The 24,974-nt window shown below is 43.7% G+C and overlaps 1 protein-coding gene across 1 annotated transcript; it reads right to left on the bottom strand.

Annotated features, from left to right (window-relative positions):
- Positions 1-516: 516 nt before the first annotated feature.
- On the bottom strand, positions 517-24,728 carry CTH (cystathionine gamma-lyase). The gene is made up of 12 exons (XM_081193850.1): positions 24,357-24,728; positions 19,505-19,586; positions 18,819-18,914; positions 15,934-16,043; positions 14,940-15,071; positions 11,321-11,378; positions 10,215-10,292; positions 9,075-9,227; positions 7,910-8,031; positions 5,797-5,849; positions 3,221-3,359; positions 517-1,748 (listed from the first exon to the last, which is right to left on the bottom strand). The coding sequence occupies exons 1-12, from the start codon at positions 24,522-24,524 to the stop codon at positions 1,722-1,724; spliced, it is 1,218 nt and encodes a 405-aa protein (XP_081049976.1). The 5' UTR covers positions 24,525-24,728; the 3' UTR covers positions 517-1,721.
- Between the last annotated feature and the right edge of the window lie 246 nt (positions 24,729-24,974).

The raw sequence follows: 24,974 nt of genomic DNA, 5'->3' as shown, positions 1-24,974 counted from the left end.
AAAATATTCTGCCTATACAGTGGTACCTCGGGTTACATACGCTTCAGGTTACATACAACTCCGCTAACCCAGAAATAGTACCTTGGGTTAAGAACTTTGCTTCAGGATGAGAACAGAAATCGTGCTCTGGCGGCGCGGCAGTAGCAGGAGACCCCATTAGCTAAAGTGGTGCTTCAGGTTAAGAACAGTTTCAGGTTAAGAACGGACCTCTGGAACAAATTAAGTACTTAACCCGAAGTACCACTGTATAATATTGAGCTTTTAACCAAGCATTCCTCCTATTAGTTTCTTCAGAGAAATTGACCCAAGCAATAATTAACTTTATAAAACTGATAAAAACAGTGCAAATGATGATGAAATTCATGTCTTTTGTGGAAAAGAATCTTGAATGTTGTAAAAAAAACAACAACTAGAACCACCACCAACAAAAATGTAACTAAAAGATGGTTATGGAATCATAGGATTGTAGAGTTTGATTAGATCTATATTAACAGAAATTAAAAGCAGAAACCAAAGCAAATTCAATATTTATTTATTTTAGATAAAAACCTATTGCATAGGGTGCCATGCAACTGATTTTTTGCTTCATTTTCCAATATTGCACAGGAGAAAAACAGTGGGAACCAATCGAAAATCCACACTTGGTATATGCAGCAGTCTTTTTTCCAAGTCGGTTATTAACGTTTAAAAACAATAAAATAAATCAGCAGCATGTATAAGTGACAAGAAACAACCAAGTATGCTGGCATAATGGCAATTTTCTATCAAAATAATCAAGTATAATAATATTGGCATAGCCATTTCAAGACTTCAGAGCACTTCATAAACATTAGCTACTTGTGATCCCTACAATAACCCAGTATTGTGGATGGGGGGAAACTGAGGCTGAGAGAGACTGGCTTCCCTAAGGTATGGTTACCAGATTTTTTTTCAATGAATCCGGGGACACTTATTTTTTTTGAAGCCGAGTAGCAACAGGGAGTCAGTAATGGGGATGGTGAGGCAAAAGACCCTGGGCCCAAGCACACATGCATATTGTATAAAGGTGCAAAGCCCTATTTTTGCACCTTGTGAAACATAAATGCACAGTTTTTAAAAACTGTTGCGCACAAGATACATCATATGGGGACTTTCAGCGAGGAAAAATGGCAGGCACCATGGCAGCGAGCAGCTCCTGAAGCCAGCCAGAGCCAAGTGTGCTACCAGGCTGGCTCTGGGCTGCTGAGGTTGCGGCTGCCATGTTTCCTGGGAACAGATTTGCAAATCCGGGGACTGTCCCTGGGAATCGGGGAAGTCTGGTAACCCTACCCTAAGGCAAGATTCAGACCAGGGACTTCCTGATTTACAGCACAGTCTTTTAGCTATTATGCCACACTAATTTAAATATATTTATATTTAAATATAAATATGTGTGATTGGGCACAATCTTCCTGAGTGTGGACCACGGTCACCTGGGAACTACTGCTGTCAAGAAATATGGCTTTCTTTTTGTTTTTAAATCAAAGGAACCAGACAATGAGGAGATGACCTTGGAAGACACTTCTGGGAGGGAAAGGGGGTTGTGGAGTCAACAAGTATTCTAGGCTTCCTTTCCGGGCGTCAAAAACGTCAACTTTTTCATTTTCAGCAGGAAATCTAATCCAATGGAAGTTCATGAGCAGCTGATCATCCAGTTCATTTGTATTACAGGTGTGCAGGAATTAAATGTGATGTCAAGACTCCTAGTTATAGATTCTGTAATCGGGAATCTGTGGCAAGAGAAAGCAAGTGAAATTTTATCACTATTGTTCTTTAAATGACTCAACTTAATTGCAGATCGGATTCATATTGGAACACACTATGCTACTCATCCAAACTCCCAGCTGCCTTTTTCTGCTATGTTAAAGGAAAAAGAATCTGGCAGAAAAATGAGGAAGTCAGCAGACAAAGGCATCTTGGTCACTTTGCAAAAGACGTGTAGTCGTCAGTAGCATGCTTTTTGTCAGTCATTTAGCCTAAAGCTAATCTTCAGTGCCATTATCACTCAGGTAATCCCTTTTTGTCAAGTTCTCATACTTGGTAGGCATGAGTCCTATGACACCTGCAACAGGTCTAGTAAATATCCCCTCAGAAATCCACAATTGTACTAGAGACGATTTGCTCTTCCTGCTCAGTTCCTTGTTTGCACTGGCTCAGTCTCTCTTACACTGAGGGTGCCCCCTTAAACATGACAAAATTTCATTGACTTCCAGGACTGGACCCCCACATTCCTCCTATTCTGAGCAGAGCAGAAGTGCAAAAGAGCTCCCCTCTGGAAGCAAGCTCAATGGTGACTGATGTAGATGCCTCCCTGGCCCCCATCTGCATACCCACACCTCTTTGTGATTGTGCCTCGTCTGCTGCTCTTTTCAACGCATCTGCCATTATATCATGGCCCCCGTGGCAGCCATTTTGGGTTATACCTAAATTCAAAATGGGCCTGCTGGCCTCAGAAGGCTGGTAGCCCCTGGAATAGTGTGCCTGTATGTGTATTTGTGTATTTATGTATTTATGGGGACATGGGTGGCGCTGTGGGTTAAACCACAGAGCCTTGGACTTGCCGATCAAAAGGTCAGCGGTTCGAATCCCCGTGACGGGGTGAGCTCCCATTGCTCGGTCCCTGCTCCTGCCAACCTAGCAGTTCAAAAGCACGTCAAACTGCAAGTAGATAAATAGGTACAGCTCCGGCGGGAAGGTAAATGGCGTTTCTGTGCGCTGCTCTGGTTCACCAGAAGCGGCTTAGTCATGCTGGCCACATGACCCAGAAGCTGTATGCCAGCTCCCTCGGCCAATAAAGCAAGATGAGCGCCGCAGCCGCTGAGTCAGCCACGACGGGACCTAATGGTCAGGGTCCCTTTACTTTACCTTTATGTGTATTTATAGGAGTGTATGGGCTACGTGTGAATATAAATTGGAATGTGCGCATGGCATGGAGGGGGGCAGGGACCTAGCCCCAACACCTCACTAATGTGTTCAGCTAGCCTGCTCAGTAATCATGGACCTATATAGTATGTATAGTAAGATATAGTACAGGAGCTTACTGCAAAAACATTTCACTTCTTGCTACTAGCTGTGTTCTGTCAAGTTATCTGACAAATGTAACTTGAGGGTTCATCAGAATTACTATTGACTTCTAAAGCAATGGGGGGAGCTAAAAAGCAAAAACATACCCCTACATTTCTCCGTAACTGAAATCACTTACCGCGGCCTTCAAAGCTTGGTCCAGATCTTCTAACAAGTCTTCCGTGTCTTCTAAACCAACAGACATGCGGATTAACGTATCCGAGATCCCAAGGACTTCTCTGTCTGCCTTTGGGACTGAGGCATGAGTCATGATGGCACTAAACAAGAACAGATAGTCTGTCAGACCCTCCAAGTGTCCCTGTTTTCCAGGGATGTACCTGATTTAGAGAAGCCATCATGGTTTCTGATTTGATCCCGGAATGTCCTGCTTTTCCTTAGGATATATCTATTTTCACTGCAGAAATGTTGGAGGGTATGAAATTATCTGACCCCCAAGCAATCCTGTATAGGGAAGGGGTTTTATTGTGTTTTATTGTGTTTTTATATATGTTGGAAGCTGCCCAGAGTAGCTGGGGCAACCCAGTAATGTTGGAGGGTTGGTCTGTCATTCCAGATGCAACAGTTAAAAAGAATTGCACAGAGGCAGCAGAGAGGCAGCTATCAATCCATGGGCAAAATGCCAATGTATTCCCTTTAAGAGACAGATCTCTGATCCTCATCAAGTGAGCGCTAAGATCATGCTAGACTACGGCCTCAAATCCATGTCAAGTGCTCTGGGATAGTGACACCTTCCTGAAGGCTGTGGAACTGCTATGCTAGTAGCAAGCAGTTTTCTAGATGGCAGTCAGGAAACTAGGCAGAGGGCCTTCTCGGTAGTGGCGCCTGCCCTGTGGAACGCCCTCCCATCAGATGTCAAGGAAATAAACAACTATCTGACTTTTAGAAGACATCAGCTTAGGGAAGTTTGTAATGTTTGATGTTTTATTGCTTTTTTATTATTGTATTCTGTTGGGAGCCGGCCAGAGTGGCTAGGGAAGCCCAGTCAGATGGGCAGGGTATAAATAATAAATTATTTTATTATTATTATTATTATTATTATTATTATTATTATTATTTTGATGGGGTGTTTTCTTGGCAACATTATTGGGGTGGAGGTAATGATGGTTAGTCTACTGATACCATACACTTGCTTTCAGAAGCAATTTCATCTTTCTGCCATAAAGTTCTTGTTTAGAAAAGCTCAGCTTTTCCCAGAGCTCAGCCCTGGACAAGAGACGTTACATTTGGACAGAATGCAGCAAGAAAGCTTCCAAGGACAACAGTAAACATATTCAATCCTACCAAGACCCTAAAAGTTACAGGTGTGTCTTGTCAACAGAGAGGTGGAACCTTTGCCGCTCCACTATGTGGCATCTTATTGGTCTAGAAAGACCCAGAAACAAATGTGGATTTCCCTGATAAATGAGAGGCCCTGCCAAGAGATTCAGAACTAGTTATGTCCAGCTTGCAGTGTTACTTTATTATTATTATTAAATGTACCTTGTTTTCCATCACATCTAGGTCTCACAGGGACTTCCAAAATTAAAATGTACAATTATATCTACAGTGGCAGCAGAACCTGCAGTGATTCTATCCAATTTGGACAGGCCAATCTTGTTAACCAGAGGGTTCAATATGGCCACAGGATGACATCCAGGAAAAAGACTGTGTTCACTACCCTTGTCATTTTTCCTGGCTATAAATCTTGCTAAGAGGCAGAGAAATGCTAGCACCAAACTCCTGTAATTTGAAAGGTGCAGTAATTTAGAAGTGATAAAGTGACGCTTCCAATCTGTACCATGTCTATCGTTAAGATACACACTTTTACAAAGTCATAGGCTCTTCAGCAGAGTTTCCTGTACCAAGCATGCCCTCCTCTGTACACAGCTTAAAACAGCAGATTGCCAGTTCATTATTTGAGAAAGCATTGATTAGAGTACCGCTAAACGGCATATTATGGAGGAATAAAAACAGTAGAACTGTTCATGCCAAGATGATTTTCTTTAAACATCTAACTGGTTAAGGATCTGGGATAGATATATTATGGGCTGAGTAGTGGCAGATGGCTTGAAATTGGATACTAATAGATACTAATAAGGACTTTAAAATAGCAAAAGAAATTAAAAAATACTTCTCATGTAATTATCTTGTTTATTGTAGTAAAATACTGCAATCCTCCAAGGTAATAAGAATTCTCACTGGTTTTAGTATTTTCAAAGGACAAATTTGCTAGCGGGATATTTTATAGGTAACAACAACAACAACAACAATAAGATGAGGGCAAGATGATATGATGGCAGTAAAAATAAGGTAAATTTAAAATTAGTTATCCACCTTTCGGGAGCGCAAAAAAGAGAAATGAGACCATGCTTGGTGGATAAAAGATACTGGGAGGAATATAATTTATTCACAAATGAATTTTAGGCCTTTAAAATTAAGTTTAACCTAACCTTAAGTTTAACCTTAACAAAAAGTTTTTGTTTTCAACTACATTGAAGGATCAGCCCTTCAGATAAAGAATTCATAAGTAATATTTATTTACTACATAAAATAAATCTCCCTTCATTGAAAGGTGGGATAAAGTATAGTATTTGGCCATTGTGGCCAAATTATTATTGACTTCATTAGTCTGAATCGTATTAAGTATTAGACAGATTAAAAATAAAATAAGCATATAGTTGATTCCAACAGAGATTTCAGATTAACTTCACTTACGGATGCTCTGCCAGGCTTTCATATCCTCCTAGACTTTCAGCCAGCGTAAAAAGCTAAAACAAAGAAGAATACAGAGCATTATCTTCCAGCATTCATTCATTCAACTTTTCACTTGAAACTCGGTCCCTTTACAAATCAGGCTAGAGTCTGCTGCTGTCAGCTCTCTAGTCAGCTGCGGCTGAATGCTCTTTCCGGCAGAGAGGAGCAGAAGCAAACTTGTTCTTGGGAGCGAAGGGGAGCAGCTTCCTAGTGGCCTTCGTCCCCTGGCCAATGGCAGATGCCAGAATGTGCCTTCCTTTCTGCATGACATGGAGATCTTTTGGGCAAAATATGGCTTCTCCCGCAAGCCTGTACTAGGGCATGGGAAAGAGACTGTAGCTGCCAAGCCTGCACTGAATTGCTGCCCTGTGGAAGGATGGCAAGAAGAGAAGGCAGCACTGTATTCAGCAGCCCTGCCCTATTAAATCCTATGGGCCCCTGAGCTCCCAGGATTCCAAAGGGGGTGAGCACAACTCCCTACCCGCTAGTTAACTAATAGTAATTGCATAAGCAGCCTTGGCCAAGCTGGTGACTACAACTCCCATCAGCCCCAGAGACCACGTTTGTCTCTTTGTGCCATGGCAATCTCAGACACAGGCCAGGAAAAGCTTTTCAGGTTTTCCACCGAGGAGCAAATATAAATAAATCAAAAAATCAGGGGAACAACAGGCATTCTCAGGAGCTTCTGTGAAATTTCTGTTCCCTAGAGACTCTCCAAAAACCTGTGTTTGAGCATTTTCTGGGAGTGATATATGATTCTCCTCTTGCTTGCTTGGTTTATAGCAGCCAGGGATAGAATTAAAGCAATATGGGGGTAAATGACTGTGATAAACATATTACCACCTGCCCCCAGAAGGTGGATTAGGACTTTCCTGTTAGTTGTTTATGGACTGCGTGGCTACCTCCTGCTTTGGGGTGCCCAATCTGCCCTCCTCAGCAAGACCCCAATAATTTTTGTAGAAGCTGCAAATTAAACATAGCACTGCAGGGTAGTAATTTAAACCTATCTGCCCAGCCCGGTGCCTGATGGGGATACAAACTGCGCACCCTCCGTGGTCATCAGATTGATCATTTTATGAGCAGGGAGGGGAAAGTTAGCCAGCCCTAGCTTGTGGGTTGTTTATATCTTCAGTTGTTGTTGAAGTACAGTAAAGCTCTTGGCTCATTCCTTGTTGTTAATTTAGGTGCCAACTTTTGGTGAAACCAAAGTATGCCTGTTCGCAGCCAGCGGGTGCAAGCCAAGATGAACGATACACCGCTGGCAGAAATTCAGGAGAAATGACTGCACAGCAGTCTTTGCAGGAGCATACTTTTCCAGTGATACATGCGGATGAGGCATTGATTTCACAAGCGTCTTCTGAGGACTCAGCACTAATGCCAGGCATTTCAAAACACCAGGCCAGTGTTACATAAGCAAGGGCTCCCCTGCTTCCAGAATTCCAGACAGGAGAGTTGGCTGGCCTTGGGTGGCACTACGTGATATCTTAGGCAAGCAGCAGTTGCCTGAATGAACACATCATTTCTAAAATACTCCTTTTCCTTCCCTGTCATTAGTGTCACTTTGCATAACAAGGTTGGTTATTTACATTTGGGGACAGCCCGTCCTTTAAAGTTTCCAATAAATAATAATAATAATAATAATAATAATAATAATAATAATAATAATAATAATAATTTATACCCCGCCCACTCTGGGCGGCTTCCAAAAAAATATTAAAACACTGTAATACATCAAACGTTAAAAGCTTCCCTAAACAGGGCTGCCTTCAGATGTCTTCTAAAAGCCTGGTAGTTGTTGTTCTCTTTGACATCTGGTGGGAGGGTGTTCCACAGGGAGGGTGCCACTACCAAGAAGGCCCTCTGCCTGGTTCCCTGTAACTTGGCTTCTTGCAGTGAGGGAACCGCCAGAAGGCCCTCGGTGCTGGACCTCAGTGTCTGGGTAGAACGATGGGGGTGGAGACGCTTTAAGGGAAGAAGAATATTGCGAAGTCTTTTACAGCATCCATATCCTGACAAGGGAGGGGCGGGGAGTGTTCCTCTTTCAAAAGCAATGCAAATCAGGCCTCTTTCTTACCTTTAAGTTTTTGAGAAATGTGGAGGCATTTTCAAGGTTTCCTTTAATGTAAAAGGAGATCATTCCTGGGCAGCCTGTGCACTGGCGTTGCATCAGCTCGTACTGCGGGTGTGACGGCAATCCTGAAATGAATTATGCATTATTTAAAGCATCCGGATTTAGGTTATCGTTGCTGTATCGTCGCCAGTGTGGTGTAGTGGTTAAGAGCGGTAGTCACGTAATCTGGGGAACCGGGTTCGTGTCTCCGCTCCTCCACATGCAGCTGCTGGGTGACCTTGGGCCAGTCACACTTCTGTGAAGTCTCTCAGCCCCACTCACCTCACAGAGTGTTTGTTGTGGGGGAGGAAGGGAAAGGAGATTGTTAGCCGCTTTGAGACTCCTGAAGGGGAGTGAAAGGCGGGATATCAAATCCAAACTCTTCTTCTTCTTCTTCTAAAACACACACAATCTATTAAAATATGAAGTCGCTAGTCCAAGGCATAAAATGTACTTTGATCATTGCTATGGTTCCAAGCGAGTTAAGTTTGAAAATGCTGTTTGTCAAAAATAAAAGAATTGTGGTTACAAAAGTTATATAAACTGCATTATGCAAGTCTCTCTGCAATGTTCACTTCCATAAGGCGGAGCAAGAACCTGCTGTTACAACCCCTGATCCCATGCTGACTACATATTCCAAGGGACAGCTGCCACCCCTTTCAAGGTGTCCACAGAGGTCGTGGGAGTTGCAAGGGACACCAGGGGCTGGGCCAACAGTTCAATACCTCTCCATCTTCTACATGTGTTTAAGCTTTACGAAAGGATAATGCATGAGAAGACTAGGATTTTGAATGGCTTGCCTGAGATGAGTGTGTGTAAAGAAATAAGCCAACTGAACCATGTAAAGATTGTGAATGTGTGGTGAACATATGTGAGAGAGGAAGAAAGTGAGAGCATGGCAGGGAAATTCAAATAACAAACTGTGCCCTAGGCAGATATGGAACAAGTCATTCACAAGCACTTATTGTTTCCACCCTTTATCAGTCATTTGAGTCTTCAGAGTTACTGGGCTGGAAGAGTCCACTTAGTCATGCAGATTCTTTTGCTTCTCTCCTCGCTCCAATTACAGCCAGCGGCATTTTTTTGCAAGAGCTTATATCCCCTGCCAGGTTCTGCAAAGCCAACTTACCAGGGAAGAGGACTTTCTCAACTCTTGGATCTGACTCAAGGTATTTGGCAATTGTCAGCGCATTGTGGAAATGTTGTTTCATGCGGATTTGCAATGTCTTTAAACCCCGGTTGCAAAGGTAGCAGTCAAAAGGTGATGGAACTGCTCCAAGAGCTGGAAAAGGGAAAAAAGAAACACAGAGATAACCCTCTTTGCTAATGGCTTTATTGCTGAATAGGCTTTTCAGCCCCATTGGGGAAAAGTATAAGGAGGAACTCAGCAAGACAATACTGCTGGCTCATCAAAGTATAGACATATGTTCAGAACAGAAGCCCAAACCCCAGCAGAGTTTTAATCAAAAAGTTAAAATATAGCATTCAGGTGGCATTGCAGCTATTCAGGCTTCTGAGTTTTGAAACAGGAACCTCAAATTCAGGAACTGAGACATAGCCTAGCAAAATGATGTGGTTTTTAATTTAGGTCTTTGAATCCTCTCCAGGCAAAGAAGGAAACAATGATATTATATTTTTTATCACATTGCTTTCCCAAGGCCCTTGAGGTAATGTATGCAACCTTACAGCAACTCTGAGAAAGGTTAAATTGAGAGGTATCCAGTGAGCTTTAAGATTTTGTGAGATTTTGATCTAGATTTCCAGGGCCCAAATTAAACAATCCATCCACTACACTGAGTGATATATAACTACAGGCACTCCATTTAACAGGAAGCACGAACCTTCAGGATTGGGCAGGCCTGATAGATAATGGACTAGACAGCAGCACCACTTGCATCTCAGGCCAAAACTGTTCCAGCTCAAGCTGTAGATTTTAGTCAGAGGCCTCAAGTGAGGAAACACACCAGCTCAGTCTTAATTTATGTATGGCCACTGAAGGCCTTAGTAAGGCCTGAAACATGACTTCAGCACTGCAGTTTCAAATTTCCCATGAGAGCCAACTGGTTTATGGTGTCAGAATGAATCTCTTTGCTCCCAAGGAAAGTGGGATGGTAGAAAAGGCTGCACAAAATCTTTTTTTGTGGGAGGCTTTTTGACAATAAGTCAGATGAACGTGCGTAAAACAAATGACTACCACAGAAATGCAGTTCTGAATTTAAGTAGGCAGGTATCAGAAACCTGCATTCATCACATCTTTTTGTGTACTCACAATATTGTAAAAATCTGAGCCTCTCATGGAGATTATCGTCATTGACAGAAACCAGTCCCATTACAACATCACTGTGACCTGAAGAAACAAGGAGGCAGATGAAAAATTGCAAATTAGCCCTCTTTAAGTAGAGAAGTCAGACATAAAATTGTAGCTGTTTCCTCTGCTTTCATTCTACGTGCTTCCTGTGTAATTAATTATACACAATTTATAGCCTTCATGTCAACATAGATCTATGCCCACTAGGCATTTAACCACATGGTTAGAAACTACAGCATCTTTTAAATGACAAAAAACAATAAAGCAAACACAAAAAGAAACTAAAAAACAACAGCCCATTCAAATGAAAATGGCCTAAGCTTTAAAAATGCTTACATTAGCAGTTCGTTCTTAAAAGTGAGGAAATGCCTTTTTCTGAAACCTAAATGGCAGTGGTGAGGGTTCGAGGCAGCCTTTTCTTGAGAGGGCATTTCTGTTGCAAAACATGACACCCTATTTCTTCTTAGTAGTACCATCTTCCTTGAGTGGCTTATTTTGAAGCCAAAAACTGACTATCCCTGTGCTGCCTTTGTAACCTTGATGGTGAGTACTTTGGTAAGAGGCTTGCACCAGCTAGGACCCTAATGCTCAGTGGCAAAGCCCCTCAGCACCTCAAAACGATTCCTTTCAGACCTGTACAGTGCAATTTTTAGTTGGACACAATGAGTTTTTCAAACATTTGAGGAAGATTTTCTACCCCGGGGCAGGAATGAAAATGCAGAAAGACTTCAAACGAAAGAGCTCCTCATTCAGCAAGTATATATTCAATATTGCCTTGTGGAGTTGTTGTCCTCAGAACAAAGTCCTCAGAAGGGAAACCAGTCTAGACAATAACCATTGTGTACATCTACTGTGTTTAGAAGATGGGCAGATGCACTATGGGCACTACTATAAATCAACCTTCCCACCCCCACCCCCTCAAAGTGGCATGAAGAAAATAAAAACTTGAAAGTAGAAAGAAACAATAGAATGCCTTTTAGGTCTGGTAGCCTTGACTGTTTGTAATGTCGGATTGGTAAATATCAATATAACATGGAAGTTTTCTGCAACAACACTCAGGCACTTACCATTCATGTACTTGGTTGCCGAGTACATACAGATGTCTGCTCCTAAAGATAAAGGACGCTGAAACAACAAAATAAACACATGAATTCAGAATTAAAAAGTACTGCTTTATTATCTGTAAACAGAAGCTGTAGAAATTTTACACTGCATATCCCTGTTCACTGGGAACTACATAACTGGATATGGGTTTCTTAAGCAAGATGACTAACGCTAAAGTATCTTCTTGCGAGTATTCTTTCTCTCTTTGCCCTAAATTCTCATAGGGAATGAATGTGGAACAACTGGTTTTAGCCAACCATTAGGGTCTGACCTAAATAAATAATAATAATAATAAATTGCATTCTTCCCCAAGAAATACTGTAACTGTCATAGCATCTCTTCTTTTCTATCCTCTGCTTCTGGCACACTAGAAATTGGACAATTGGGCAGTGTTTCCCTCTATTATATCAGCTAATCTATTTGGAATGTTTGGTCATGGAGGATTAGTAAAGGAGAATGGGGCTAGATTATAGACCCACGTCATCATCAGGCTTCTAATTCCATAGAATAAAGGCCTTCAATTTTACCACCCTTGTATTTTCCCCAAGCACTGTCTCAGTGTAGCTTTATTATTATTAACCATGACAGCTCTTCCGGTTTTCAAATAGGTTACTAAATTACAGACTCTGCGCCTTTATAGTTAAACCCTGTATTTTCTTTCTTCCTGGTGCAATCCTGGGCATGCTTACTCAGAAGTAAGTGCCATTGTCTCTAATGCAGCTCAAGGGGCCCTTCCAACCCTGAGGCCCTCAACCAACCTGGAAGCAGGCCTGAAAATACAAATAGGTTTTCAATGGCTATCAGGAATTTGGGGCTTCCTGTGTATGATCAGGTTCACTAACTTAGCTAAGGGAAGGAAGACAGATGGTTGGTACCTTTACAGAAATATGGTGCATGTTTGGCATGTATTGGAATTAAAAGTACACAATCATGTGCAACCATATGCAACTGTTTAGAAAACCCCGTATGAACATTACTGTTAAGCTAATGAATCAAAGAGATGTTTGCTTCATTTTTTTCTTAAATCGATAACGTTTTCTCCCTCTTACTCTATCATACCAGTTTCTCCTTCCTTGTGGATAATTTTGTGTTATTAGTGGCTTTACATTAGTGGTGCTAAACTATATGGTTAGATGGCTAGGTCAATATCTAGGTTATTGTTGTTTTATTTATCTTTTGGTCATGGTTGCTGGACCTCATGCACAAGGTATAAATTAAATTTTAAAAGGAACATGTTAGTCCAATACTTGTTGAACTAGGAACGCTTTGCAACTTCTCAAAACCAGTAACAGAAACACTGCATGAACTTGGCGTAATGTTCTAGCAATGACCTTTCTGTTGCTTTTGAAGCTAGTGAGCTGAAACATTTTCTCTTTGTGCTGTGAAGTCCTTGCAGTGCGTACGGCAGCAGTCTCCAGCATTTCACTATGCGGTTGGCCCACTATGTTGAATATTCCACACCACAGGTCTAGTTGTTGACACAGCAACTCTGGGGGCCATTGAATTGCTAAAGCCATTACTTATTAATACCTGCCATATAACACTACAGAGTTACCAATGCAATGCAGCTCCTCTCAGTATAGCCACAGAAGAAATGTTAGCTAGGCTAGTAACTGGACACCTTCACTTCCTCAATAGATTCTTATATACAGCAAGAGGGGGAGGGAGATCTGATACAGATGGGAGACAAGAACTCCAGCACATGGCTAATTTGAAGATAACTTCAAGGGCTGCTAGTGTGGTGTTGTGGTTAGAGTTCTTGACTAGGACCTGGAAAACCAGGTTTAAAGTCCCCACTTAGCTACTAAGTGCACTCAGGGCTAAACACAGTCTCTTACTAAGCTAATCCACGGTGTTGCTGTGAAGCTAACAAGGAGAGGCAGAGAACCATGTAAGCCTAACTGGAGCCCCTTGAAGGTCAACTATATATCTGTATAAATAGATAAAATATAAAATTGGTTTATCACTTTGAAAGGAGTATTAGTCTACTAATAACAGGAAAAATATGTTATTCCGTTAAAGAAACAAAAGATCAGTGCATCATCAATAAAAAGCCAATACTCCACATAAAATCACAGAATTTCCACCCCACCTTCCACACATCTTCTTACCAGATCAGTGACAAGGGAATGGAAGGTCTGCAATCTAAAATACATTTGCTTGGGTATAAATTTCACTGAACACAGTGGGGCTTACGTCCGAGTAAACATGCACAGAACTATGCTGCAGCTTGCTCTAGAAAACAAGAAACATATCCCTCTATCTACCAGATTAACTTTGTGTCCCCTGTTGAGCAGGTTTACGTGCCAGAAACTGTGGTCTCATGCTGTTTCATGTTATGTGGAAGAGCCATTACCGTATTTTTCGCCCTATAGGACGCACCGTCCCATAAGACGCACCTAGTTTTTTGGGGGGGAAATAAAGGGGGAAAAATTATTTCCCCCCCAGGCGCGGGGCTGGGGCAGCCCGAGCTTCCCCCGACCCCAGCCCCCAAACAGGCAGCTCTCTGCAAGCCGTGGGAGCCCAGCGGTGGCTCCCGCTGCTTGAGGAGAGATCCGCGAAGCCTGGACGCGCTGAGATCAGCGCGCGCAGGCTTCGGGATGCCGGCAACTGTCCCCAAGCAGCGGGAACGTTCCCACTGCTTGGGGAGAGATCCGCGAAGCCTGGACGCGCTGAGATCAGCGCGCGCAGGCTTCCGGATGCCGGCAACTCTCCCCAAGCAGCGGGAGCGTTCCCGCTGCTTGGGGAGAGATCCGCGAAGCCTGGACGCGCTGAGATCAGCGCGCGCAGGCTTCCGGATGCCGGCAACTCTCCCCAAGCAGCGGGAACGTTCCCGCTGCTTGGGGAGAGATCCGCGAAGCCTGGACGCGCTGAGATCAGCGCGCGCAGGCTTCTGGATGCCGGCAACTCTCCCCAAGCAGCGGGAGCGTTCCCGCTGCTTGGGGAGAGATCCGTGAAGCTTGGATGCACTGAGATCAGCGCGCGCAGGCTTTCGGGTGCCGGCAACTCTCCCCAAGCAGCGGGAACGTTCCCGCTGCTTGGGAAGAGATCCGCGAAGCCTGGACGCGCTGAGATCAGCGCGCGCAGGCTTCCGGGTGCCGGCAACTCTCCCCAAGCAGCGGGAACGTTCCCGCTGCTTGGGGAGAGATCCGCGAAGCCTGGACGTGCTGAGATCAGCGCGCGCAGGCTTCAGGATGCCGGCAACTCTCCCCAAGCAGCGGGAACGTTCCCGCTGCTTGAGGAGAGGTCCGCGAAGCCTGGAGAGCGAGAGGGGTCGGTGCGCACCTACCGCTCTCGCTCTCCAGGCTTCAGCGAAAGTCTGCATTCGCCCCATAGGACGCACCCACATTTCCCCTTCATTTTTGGAGGGGAAAAAGTGGGTCTTATAGGGCGAAAAATACGGTAAATGCCTACACCCCTTGGAAAAGTCAACCACATATCCAAAATTCAGCACCAGAGCCAGTCACTTTAACACAGAAGAGTTCATCACTGCTAGTTCCCTCCTGTGACACCATTTTTGAGAAGGAAAAAATTACTATATGCATGAAGCACTTCTGGGACAGCACTGGGTAATCAGCTTACCTGGAAATATGCAGACATGAAAGTATTGTCTACTGCAAGAATAACGCCTTTATGCTTATGGACAATGTCAGCGCAACCTTGAATATCAACAACTTTCAGCGTTGGATTTGTAGGAGTTTCAATCCAGACAAGCTGTTTATTTTGAGAAGACAGACAGTAAAAGTTATGAAATGATACACATGTGTATATGATTTTGTTGATATCACCAATAACTTTCCTTTCTCTTCTATGTTTCAAGGAAACACTGAACGGAAAGGCTGTCACATATGTTAGAAATCTGAGCTTGTCTTTTGCTTACACACCCATGTGTGTGTGCGCACCCACCCCGCCACTGAACAGATTTTTCTGTTGTTATGGCACATTCACTATTCCATATTGATTAATCACAAGTGGCTCCATGGAAATAACTGCCAGACTTTAAATCCTGGGCATCAAACCTGCTTTTCAATTTCACCTGCAGCCATTTGGATGTGAGCTGTGCTAGCCTCAAGTGTCTGGAACCAACCCAGAAAACTCCCTGGGTTGTATCCAATGACCATCTTGTTGTTGCCAGAATTGAGGATCCAATCATGCATGTTTTGTTCATCAAATGAATTCCAATGGCAATCACCCAAGCTGTCATGAGGGGATAGACAAGATCCAAGTGATCCTGCTCCAATTCCTATCATACCCAATAATGTTTTCAAAAAATAATCTTCATATTACTTACACCATTCCTGCTTACATTGGCAAATGCCCACCAGGCACTTGCCAGAGATCAGGAGTGACAGCTACATGATATACAGTTGTGTTTGCCTCTTAAAGCAAAGAAGAGTTTGCTCCAACACTGTCAGTATATAAGTAATCTGTACTATTATCACTTTAATATTTCCCTCTCCTACACACCTGCAGCCACTGCCAAATCTCCCAGGCCCTTGTAAACCGAGGAGGCTTGATATAATAAAGCCATCCCAGGCATGTTGCAAACACTGTTTTATGAGCATTCCTCTGTTACCTTGGTCTCTGGTGTAATTGCAGCCTTGAGGTTTTCCAGTTTGGTGCAGTCAACAAAAATCGTTTTCAGGCCCATCTCTGATGCTATGCTCCGGAAATACCTATTGGTACCTAGGATTTGAAAAGGCCCACATTTAATTAATTAAAGGTGAAAGCAATGGAAACCAGAACAAAGAGAAGGACCAACACAAGGTAGGACATTTAACGACAGCTGTGTCCAGAGTAGCATCGACAGCAAGCCCCACTGGTTTCCAAGGGTCTCACTTCCAAAGTAAGCAGATTTACAGCCCAATCGTAAATATTTTTGTTATTAATATGTCTGCAGCCTGCCTTTTGGTCTCAAAATAGATGTGTAAATAGCGTTTTCTGTTCTAAGGTGGCCTCTTCATCAAATAAATCAAGAAATAACTCTCGCCAGGATTAATTCCTGGGTGAAATGCTTAGGGTTGCAACCCGCATCTCTTCTTTTCTGAAAGTTCAGTAAACATTACAAACGTGGATGGAATCCTTTTATCAAGCCACACTGGTCTAAACAAAGTATGTCGGCTTCTCTACTTTGCCTGTCTTCTAGATTTCATTATGTATTCTTAGAAAGAATATTTGTTTCCTAAGCTAACAAATTTGCTTAACAGATAATTTGGAAGTGGTAGAGATTACATAAATCCCCCTTCCTGTTATCACGCTAGACTTCAATCCTACCCTATTTGACTTATAATTGCTCCTAGGAATAAAACTGGCACAATCACAGATATCAAATGACAGAAGGAAACATTTGGCTGATGGTGTTGATCTAGCCATGCCCTCTTCCGCTTTTGTGGAAAACATGTTTCTCTGCTCGTACTGCTATGTGAGAGGCCCAGTCACAAGGAGAATCATTCCTAGATTACCCCTCGCTTTTAGTTATGGTAAATGGATACCTGTTTTGCTTACCCCTAAAGCTATCTTTGGCTGTCCTCCCAGAAAGTTGATGCACCAGTAGCTGTACAGTCAACAGCACAGAGATTCTGGGTAAGGAATTTCCACCTTTCACCCAATGAAATCATACAGTAAACGTCTGCAACTCCTATTTATTGCCTACGAGCTATTTGTTTTTTAAAGAGTATGTGTCTTGTAAGTATCATCTTCGTACTTGGAAATAAATAGGGCTATTTTATCCAGCCCACAGCTTTATGGGCTTTTCAAGGGAGGTGGTTCAAAGTTGATTTAAGTAGCTTTGAAAGGGAGGGGAGGTTTAAAAGTCCACCCGACAGCTCCCGGAGTCTTTTACTGATAAAAGTTGGCAGGTATTTTCATAGATTGAGGCTTTTTTTCAGGGTAATTTGATCATTAGAGCTCCTACTCACGCAGCAGAAACTCAGTTGAGACTTGACCCAGCGCCATCTTCCTCGCCCCCCCCCCCCAGTTAGTCCAAGAGTATGTGTTAAAGTTCAGCAGAGGAAAACCTCGTGACAACCACTGAGCTTAGGGCTTGCCGATCAGAAGGTCGGTGGTTCAAATCCCCGTGACGGGGTGAGCTCCTGTTACTCTGTCCCAGATCCTGCCCACCTAGCAGTTTGAAAGCATGTCAAAGTACAAGTAGATAAATAGGCACCGCTCCGGCGGGAAGGTAAACGACGTTTCCATGCGCTGCTCTGGTTCGCCAGAAGCAGCTTTAGTCATGCTGGCCACATGACCAGGAAGCTGTCTGCGGACAAACGCCGGCTCCTCAGCCTATAGAACGAGATGAGTGCCGCAACCCCAGAGTCGTCCGCAACTGGACCTAATGGTCAGGGGTCTCTTTACATTTACCTTAGTCACATTAAAGCATTATTCACATTATCCTAACACACATCAGTGACACTACTTTATTTCAAAGGGAAAACACTGTCTTAGGTGAAAATCAGTAATTATCAGTGGTTTATAACTTATAATGCAAATAATGGTAGGCAACTCGCTAGAGCTGATCCAATTCCTGGACACACCTACATGGGACAACATCTAGAAAGTGTAATGTAGCCCACTGTGTCCCAGGACAACTGGGGTTGAGACCTCCGCGTCAGGTGGAAGTCAAGGAACCTGGTATTGGGAGCTGAAGGAAAAGAGACCGATTCAGGGTTGTATGCTACAATAGCATCTAAAGTCGGCCAAACCCAACTTGGTGGCTTCTAGATATTTTGGACTCCAGTTCCCATCAGCCCCAGCCAGCACTGGAAATGGTCAGGGATGATGGGAACTGCAGTCCAAAAAACATATGAAGGGTACTAGTTTGGGAAAGGATGGTGCAAGCCATACTTTGCGAAATGGACAATGTAGAAAATAAAATCCAATAGGGGATAGGTTTGAATTTTTAAAAAGTGTTTTTAAAAAAGCAAAAAGCTTCTTAGCAAGTTCAGATCAACTAATGATGAACCAACGTATTGCGTGAAAGAACACCAATCTAAAGATTTTGGAAAACTAAAGAAAGAGCACAAAAATCTATTAATTTCAAGGGCAGGATAGGTGCATCAACTCCATGTGTAACAGAGGACTAGTTAGTGCTATTATTATGCCCAGGAATAAGACTATTATTATGCCCAGGAAACAGTAGCAAGGCTTATGATGGGTCCATAATGGAAGTTTTATTTGGCATGTGACTGAGGGCTAAATCACAAATGTGTGAACACCAGTTAGTGCCTCACTGCCGGATGTGTCAACTGGCTCTGTCTAAGAAGTATTAATTAAGATAATAAGTCACACCTGTGGTGTCTGACCTGTTATAACTGCTGACTTTCAAGCCATCCTCAGTGCTGAAGTGAAAGACCTAAGTGTGCAGGCTCAGGTTAATGATCTTTGAAACGCTTCTGGATTACAACCCTGAGATTACATCTAGGACAGTTAAGACCTGCCATATGCAAGTACAGCACTCACCCCCATAGACATCGTCTGTGCAAACAACAGTATCTCCTGCCTTCAGCAAGTGCGCAATGTTCACCGTAGCTGCTAACCCAGACGCATAGGATAAACCTAACAGGAAAAGGAAATAAACAAAGAACATCTGACAAGTGAACAAATGAATTCTTCAATATATTTCAGCTTTGTGGCAGGTGTGTGTCTCTGAACACTTAACTCGCTTTCAAAGGAGAGCTTACTGTGAATACCTTAATGTGTGTGTGTGTGTGTGTGTGTGTGTGTGTATACACACAAACTACATAGGATTAGATATGGGGCTTTGACACAATAGGTAACAACAATTTTATCTAGAACCATTAAAGTTACCCATAATTCCAAGAATCTAGAAAAAAAACACTACATTATGGAGATGATTGTGGACATTTACGATATGTGCCGTTTCAAACTCTAAGCATTCCACACCTGAAAATGTGGATTAGGAAATGCCTTAATAACGTGGCCAAAAGTAATTTATCCAGGTTTGAAATAGATAAAATACAAAGATATAGCTGCATTGTTGCATAGCATGATACCAGAATCAGAGCTAACAAAAACCAATAGCTTCCCTTTTTGACTCTTTTCCAAGACACTACTGTTGCACCTTATGTGTACTGTTAGCCAAAGACAATCATCATTTTTTTGTAATGAAAATATTGACAGCTTACAATACTTGGCACCATCCAGTGCTGCCACAGCCTTTTCCATGCAATCGCGGGTTGGATTTCCACAGCGGCTATATTCAAAGCCCTATGAAAGAGAACAAAAATAAAATAAAATAAGGTAAATATACATCAATAGTTGATCAAAAATCAAAAGAGAAAGGAAGTGGCCTCTTAGATTTCTTTGTTGTGAAATCCTGAAAATGTTTCTATATATTTCCTTCCATTTGCCTTTATTACCATCTTCCTTGAAAAAAAAAAAATGTTATATGAAAGTCAAATCATGACTTTCAACACAGTCAAGTCGCAAGTCCCAGGGCTCCTGCACCTTTAAACAGTTCTAAACAACAACTAAAGGTACAGAAGCCCCCAATCCTTCTTTATATCTGGGCTTCCTATGGCAGCCACTTGAGTTTTCTCCCGAAAGAAATTTCCATACAGTTGGCAGACAGCTGGGATGAAAGCAAAATCAAACAATCATTTGACTCAAAGACAGGTTGTGGAAGCAGCACATGACAGTCTGACAATTTATAAAACCTGAACTTCCCATGGCAAGGCTCATTTGAAATGTTTGCTCTTCGGAACATTAGCAGAGGATTTATTTGAAAAAGCACGCATTCCTAGTACAATTCTCTTGCAGGTATAAAATGGGGGGGGGACTAGATAAAGGAGAAGGATGAGGATACAGGAGGAAGAGGATGCAGAAAACACACCTTGATGCAAAAACAAGGCCCAGGGCTGAATCTCCTGTGTTTTGTAAGGCACCTTGCATGCCCTGCAATTAATGCTATAACTGTAGCCTTGGACTTTGCATTGCACAAAAGTCCAAGGTTTGATTTCCAGCATAGGCTGGGAACGGTCTCCATCTGAAATCCCAGAGAGCTTGCCAGTCAGGGTAGGCAAAACTGAGCTAGACAGACTGACCCAGTAGAAGGCAGCTTTCCGTGTTCCTAGAGAGGACCGGAGGTCTTGGAATGGGGAACTGAAACAAGACCTAGACTGCAAGTCAGAGTTATGTGACTGGTAGGGGGATAATCCAGATATATGGAGCTCAGGGGAAGCTTTCTAAATGCGGCATAAGTGAAACTGCCAGGGAAGCAGTTTGTCTTCCAGGTTATCACACAGGCAAAGCGGATCCATTCTCTTCGGAGCAAGGATGAGGAACTCCAGATGTTGTTGGGATTCCAGCTTCCATCACCTCCAGCTGATAATGGGATATGTAGACTAACATCTGGAGGACTTTAACATAGGAGCAGGAGCAGAACCAATGACCTTAATGTTCAATTGCCTCCTTTTCTGTCCACTAATTATAAAACTAAAATAACTTAGGAATTTCATACAAATTTGTTTCCTTGGCAGGGTCACAAAATGCAGGTAGGTGAGAACTGCAAGAGCAGCCAAAAACCACAGGCAACTGAATCATCTTCAGAGTTTTTTACCACAGCCAGCTTCCTTCACTGGCCACAGGAATGGCTGCAGCAGCAGCACTTCAATGGAATTCTCTGGCTCCATGGCCAATCTTCACACATGCACATTGTGTTGCTTTGTTGCATTATAGCCATATATATACAGTGGTACCTCCGTTTACTAACTTAATTCATTCCGGAAGCCCGTTCTTACACCGGAAATGTTCTTAAACCGAGGTACACTTTCCCCAATGAGGCTTCCCGCTGCCGGTGCCCTTCCACCGGTCGGCTTCCGTTCGTCTTCCGGGATAAATTTCACTACCCAGAACACCTACTTCCAGTTTTGCAGAGTGTGTTGCCTGAATTGTTCATTAACAGGACTGTTCTTGGACTGAGGTGCAACTGTATTATAGTTACAGTGCCTTCTTGCTTTAGCATTGATTACTTGAAAGTCTGAATATATTTGCTGGAAAAATGACAAATTAGGAATCCAAGCTGACCAGCCTTGGAGTGGGGGAGAAAACAATGCTTTCTAGTGAAACAAATTATTCTGAACAGAACGTCATGTACATATTTTCCGCCTGTGGTTTTGTACTTTAACTCTTCCTGCCTGGCTAAACTCTTGTACGTCAACTAGTAAAGTATTAAGTATCTTACTGAATATACAGAAGAATACCTGTTTTTGCTACAATGGACTAAGTGTTCTGTAGCATATTAAAGACTATGCTAAAATGAACCACTTAGTCTTTTAAGATGTCATGAGACTCTTTGTTGGTTTTATGAAACGTGGCGTTTCATTGCTTTTAAAACACACAGGTTTTTTTCAACCCAAGATACATAATGAGTAATGCAATACTCTGGAAAGCTGCCGGCTTGCTTATGCAATTTCCATATCGTCTTGTGTCATGCAGAGGACAGGGTAGCAAGGCAAGTTTGTTCGGCCCCGCCCACAAGAATCTGCAGAGTTAAAAATGAGTCAGCTTTTTTTTGCAACCCAACTAGGATGATAATCCAGAAATTCAACATGGGTTGAATGTGTTGGGCAAAACTAAATCAGGGATCTGCTTTTAAAACGTTTTCAAATAGCATGCCAAATTTGCCATACCTAGAAGAACAAAATGGGCTTGAAAGAAAGCAAATAAAACCCTAAAGGGCAAAAAAAGAAAGAAAGAGGAAATCAGTATGTACTTTATACACAGAACTGTCATTTGGTGACTGAAATAGGAAATGTGTTGCATCTGTACTATCTGGAGTTCCATTGCTTGTTTGCGTACACACATGCACCCTCTCTTTGTAGCCCCCTTCCACATGAGCATCTTGCTCTTCCATAATCATATAAAGCCAAAATATATCTGAGGTTCCACATAACACTTAATAATATACTATCCATTTGAATTTTAGCATGTCTGTCTATGTGACAAAGGCAAAAATGGACAGTGCATTATTTTGCCAGCAATTCCAAGTTGTTTTTAAAAAGGTTAAACATTTGCTCACTTGTACTTGGAGGAGTCAAATTAAGAAAAAAGGTGTGGAAAAGTAATGGAGGAAGGAACCATCCAACAGGGCGAGATTAAGATTCTGTCCATCAACCTTGGTGGGGAAATGGAAAAGAAGGGGCTGAATCGAGTCCTATTCAGTTCACTGCTGCCTCTTCGGAATAGCTAAATTACAGAATTTCAACCTTTATGAGACAGGTGTGGGACAGATAATTCAGACAAGTGGAACAGCACAGGTCACTTCTCTTGCCAGCTGTGTCAACAATGCTATATGTACCAGTCCACATTTGGACATGCATTGCTACAGAATGGGTTGGTTTTTTTAAAGATAGACTAGGGAAAACACTAGAATGCAAAGATGCTATCTAGATTCTCTATAATAACGAAGTGAACAAACACTATCAATTCCATAGGTGTACAAGCCACCTTAGGTTGGCTTTCTGGGAAAGCAAGACATAGGGCTACTTCTGAAGACTTTGGCTTGGATCCTGAGCTGGCCTTTGGTTAATGAAAGAGCTCCTTCCAAGCATAGAAATGACTTTCACTGATGGAAGGGGATCAAAGCAATTTTTGCCAATTCCACTTTCCCCCTGCATTCACCCAGCGTCAGGTTCCACGCTAAGTTTTAGTGTGGTCAGGCTAAATGATACATTGAAGGTTGTATCCAAAGTTAGTCCTTCTCAAAGTAGGTTAGGTCTGTTAATTTCACACTGAAATGCACGTGTCTCTTGCGTTTCAAACTAGCAGCAGTGTGTGCCTGGTTAGGACTGGGGTTAACCTCACCCCCGATATTACCGTCCCAATTAAAATCTCTCCCTCTAGAACCGCTCTTTGCCCTGGAAGGGAAGCTGCCACTGGTGCCAACCATCCAACAAAGCACAACGGCTTTGAAGGAAGGTGGAGGAGAGCAATATTCACCAGGGCTGTGGTACAAAGTCCTCCCCACAAGCCAAAGTCCTTATCATGATCACACACCTGCAGCTGCTCTGCGGAAAAACAAGAGACAGGATTGTCTTGTTTGGCCCTCAAAATGCAAAGCGGTAAGGCAAAATGATCAAAAAGGAGGCGATGTCATCCTCTTGCCTCATAAATAAGGAACAGGTGCTTCTGCTGGACTTTCACAATTCAGTGAGGATTATCATAATGAAATGTACAATTTAGCCAATACATCGCCTTTTTGATGTAGGAATCAGTAACAGACATACACTGAAAATCTTCATAAACTGCAAGCTAGGATTTTGAGATATATCTATATCTAGAGATATATAGATATATAAAGTGTGTGTGTGTGGTTTTGATAATTAGAACACAGAGAGGGGCTGCAATCATGTACACAGTTACTAGAGAGTAAGTGCCACTGAACTCACAGGATTTACCTCTGTGCAGATCTGTTTCTACCACTTGCCATAAAACCTTAGGATCGCAGCCTTTGCCTACAATCCTAACCTCACTTACCCTGTTGTAGTCTGTGGAGTTAACTCCTGAGGAAACATAGCTTGGGCTACAGCCTTGGTTAGGCGCATTGAGCGAGAAGGAAAGGAGTTATGGGTAAGCTGAAAAGCCCTCTGAGCAGAACAGACAGGTGTGTGGCTTGGGGCAGACAGAAAGGGTCGATTCGACTAGATGGGGAGGGGGGCGCTGTTTTCTGAGAGCTGGGAGAAAGAAGATGCGAGTTGTGAGGTTGCATCCAGAAGCATATAAGGCAGGGGAGCCCCTAACTAAACAAACAGCTCAGTCGGTAGACGCATGGGACTCTTGGCCTCAAGGTCCCGGGTTCGAGCCCCACGTGGCGCAAAAAGATTCCTGCATCGCAGGGGATTGGACTAGATGACCCTAGAGGTCCCTTCCAATTCTACGATTGTGTGAAGACAGAGAAGGACCCTCTCCCTCCAAGTCCCGCCCTTTCCCCCACATGCCCGGCTCTGAAGCCTTGTTCGCCCCGTCCGCCTCACTCACGCTGTGCCGCCCCGGCGCCTGCTGCTTGAAGGTGGTGGCGAGGGAGATGGGGGGCACCACGGCCAGGGACTTCCATTGGTCGGGCTCTTGCCCCGCGTGGATGGCCTGCGTGGCGAAGTGCCTGAAGGGCGGCAGGAAACCGGCGTGCCTCTGCTTGGCGTTCTCCATTTCGGCGGCAAGCGATCCTTCCTTCCTGGGTGTCGGAGGAGCGGCGGCGCTGGGCTCTTGGCTCCGCGGGGTGAACTGGGGTCGCTGCTGCGGATGCCGCTGGCTCGAGCACGTCCGAGGGCGAGGAGGAGCGCTGGTGCAATCTCGGGTCAGACTTGCCTTTTCTCTCCTGCGCGGCTCGCCGGCTTCCCTGTGGCTGGCAGGGGCAGCTGCCTTAAGGCGGGCGAAGCTCCACCCCGGCGAGCCGCCCGGCCAGTGAGTCGCCTCGCCTGGCGGTGGGTGGAGATGGGGCAGCCCTATCCCGCCACGCGATGGCCCGGCCGGGGTCCCTCATTGGCGCTTGGCGGAGGCGCGTCGCGCCGCGACCGGGGTGGACTCGGGGTCGGGGAGCAGAGAGGGCGGCGTGGGGCCGTCGGCTAGGGCCCGGGGTGAAGTTGCACTGCCTGCCAT

This window comes from Podarcis bocagei (assembly GCF_964188305.1).
Source record: "Podarcis bocagei genome assembly, chromosome: 5".
Lineage (NCBI taxonomy): Eukaryota > Metazoa > Chordata > Lepidosauria > Squamata > Lacertidae > Podarcis > Podarcis bocagei.
Note: the sequence above shows the minus strand (reverse complement) of the source record. Positions and strands in the feature narration are given on the sequence as shown.

Excerpts from the sequence above, each read along its gene's own strand:
- CTH (XM_081193850.1), bottom strand. The coding sequence starts at position 24,524 with ATGGAGAACGCCAAGCAGAGGCACGCCGGTTTCCTGCCGCCCTTCAGG. Across the intron at positions 16,044-18,818 it reads CACAGACGATGTCTATGGGG|GTACCAATAGGTATTTCCGG; the intron begins GTGAGTGCTGTA and ends TTCAAATCCTAG. Across the intron at positions 5,850-7,909 it reads CATTTCTCAAAAACTTAAAG|CTTTTTACGCTGGCTGAAAG; the intron begins GTAAGAAAGAGG and ends TCTTTGTTTTAG.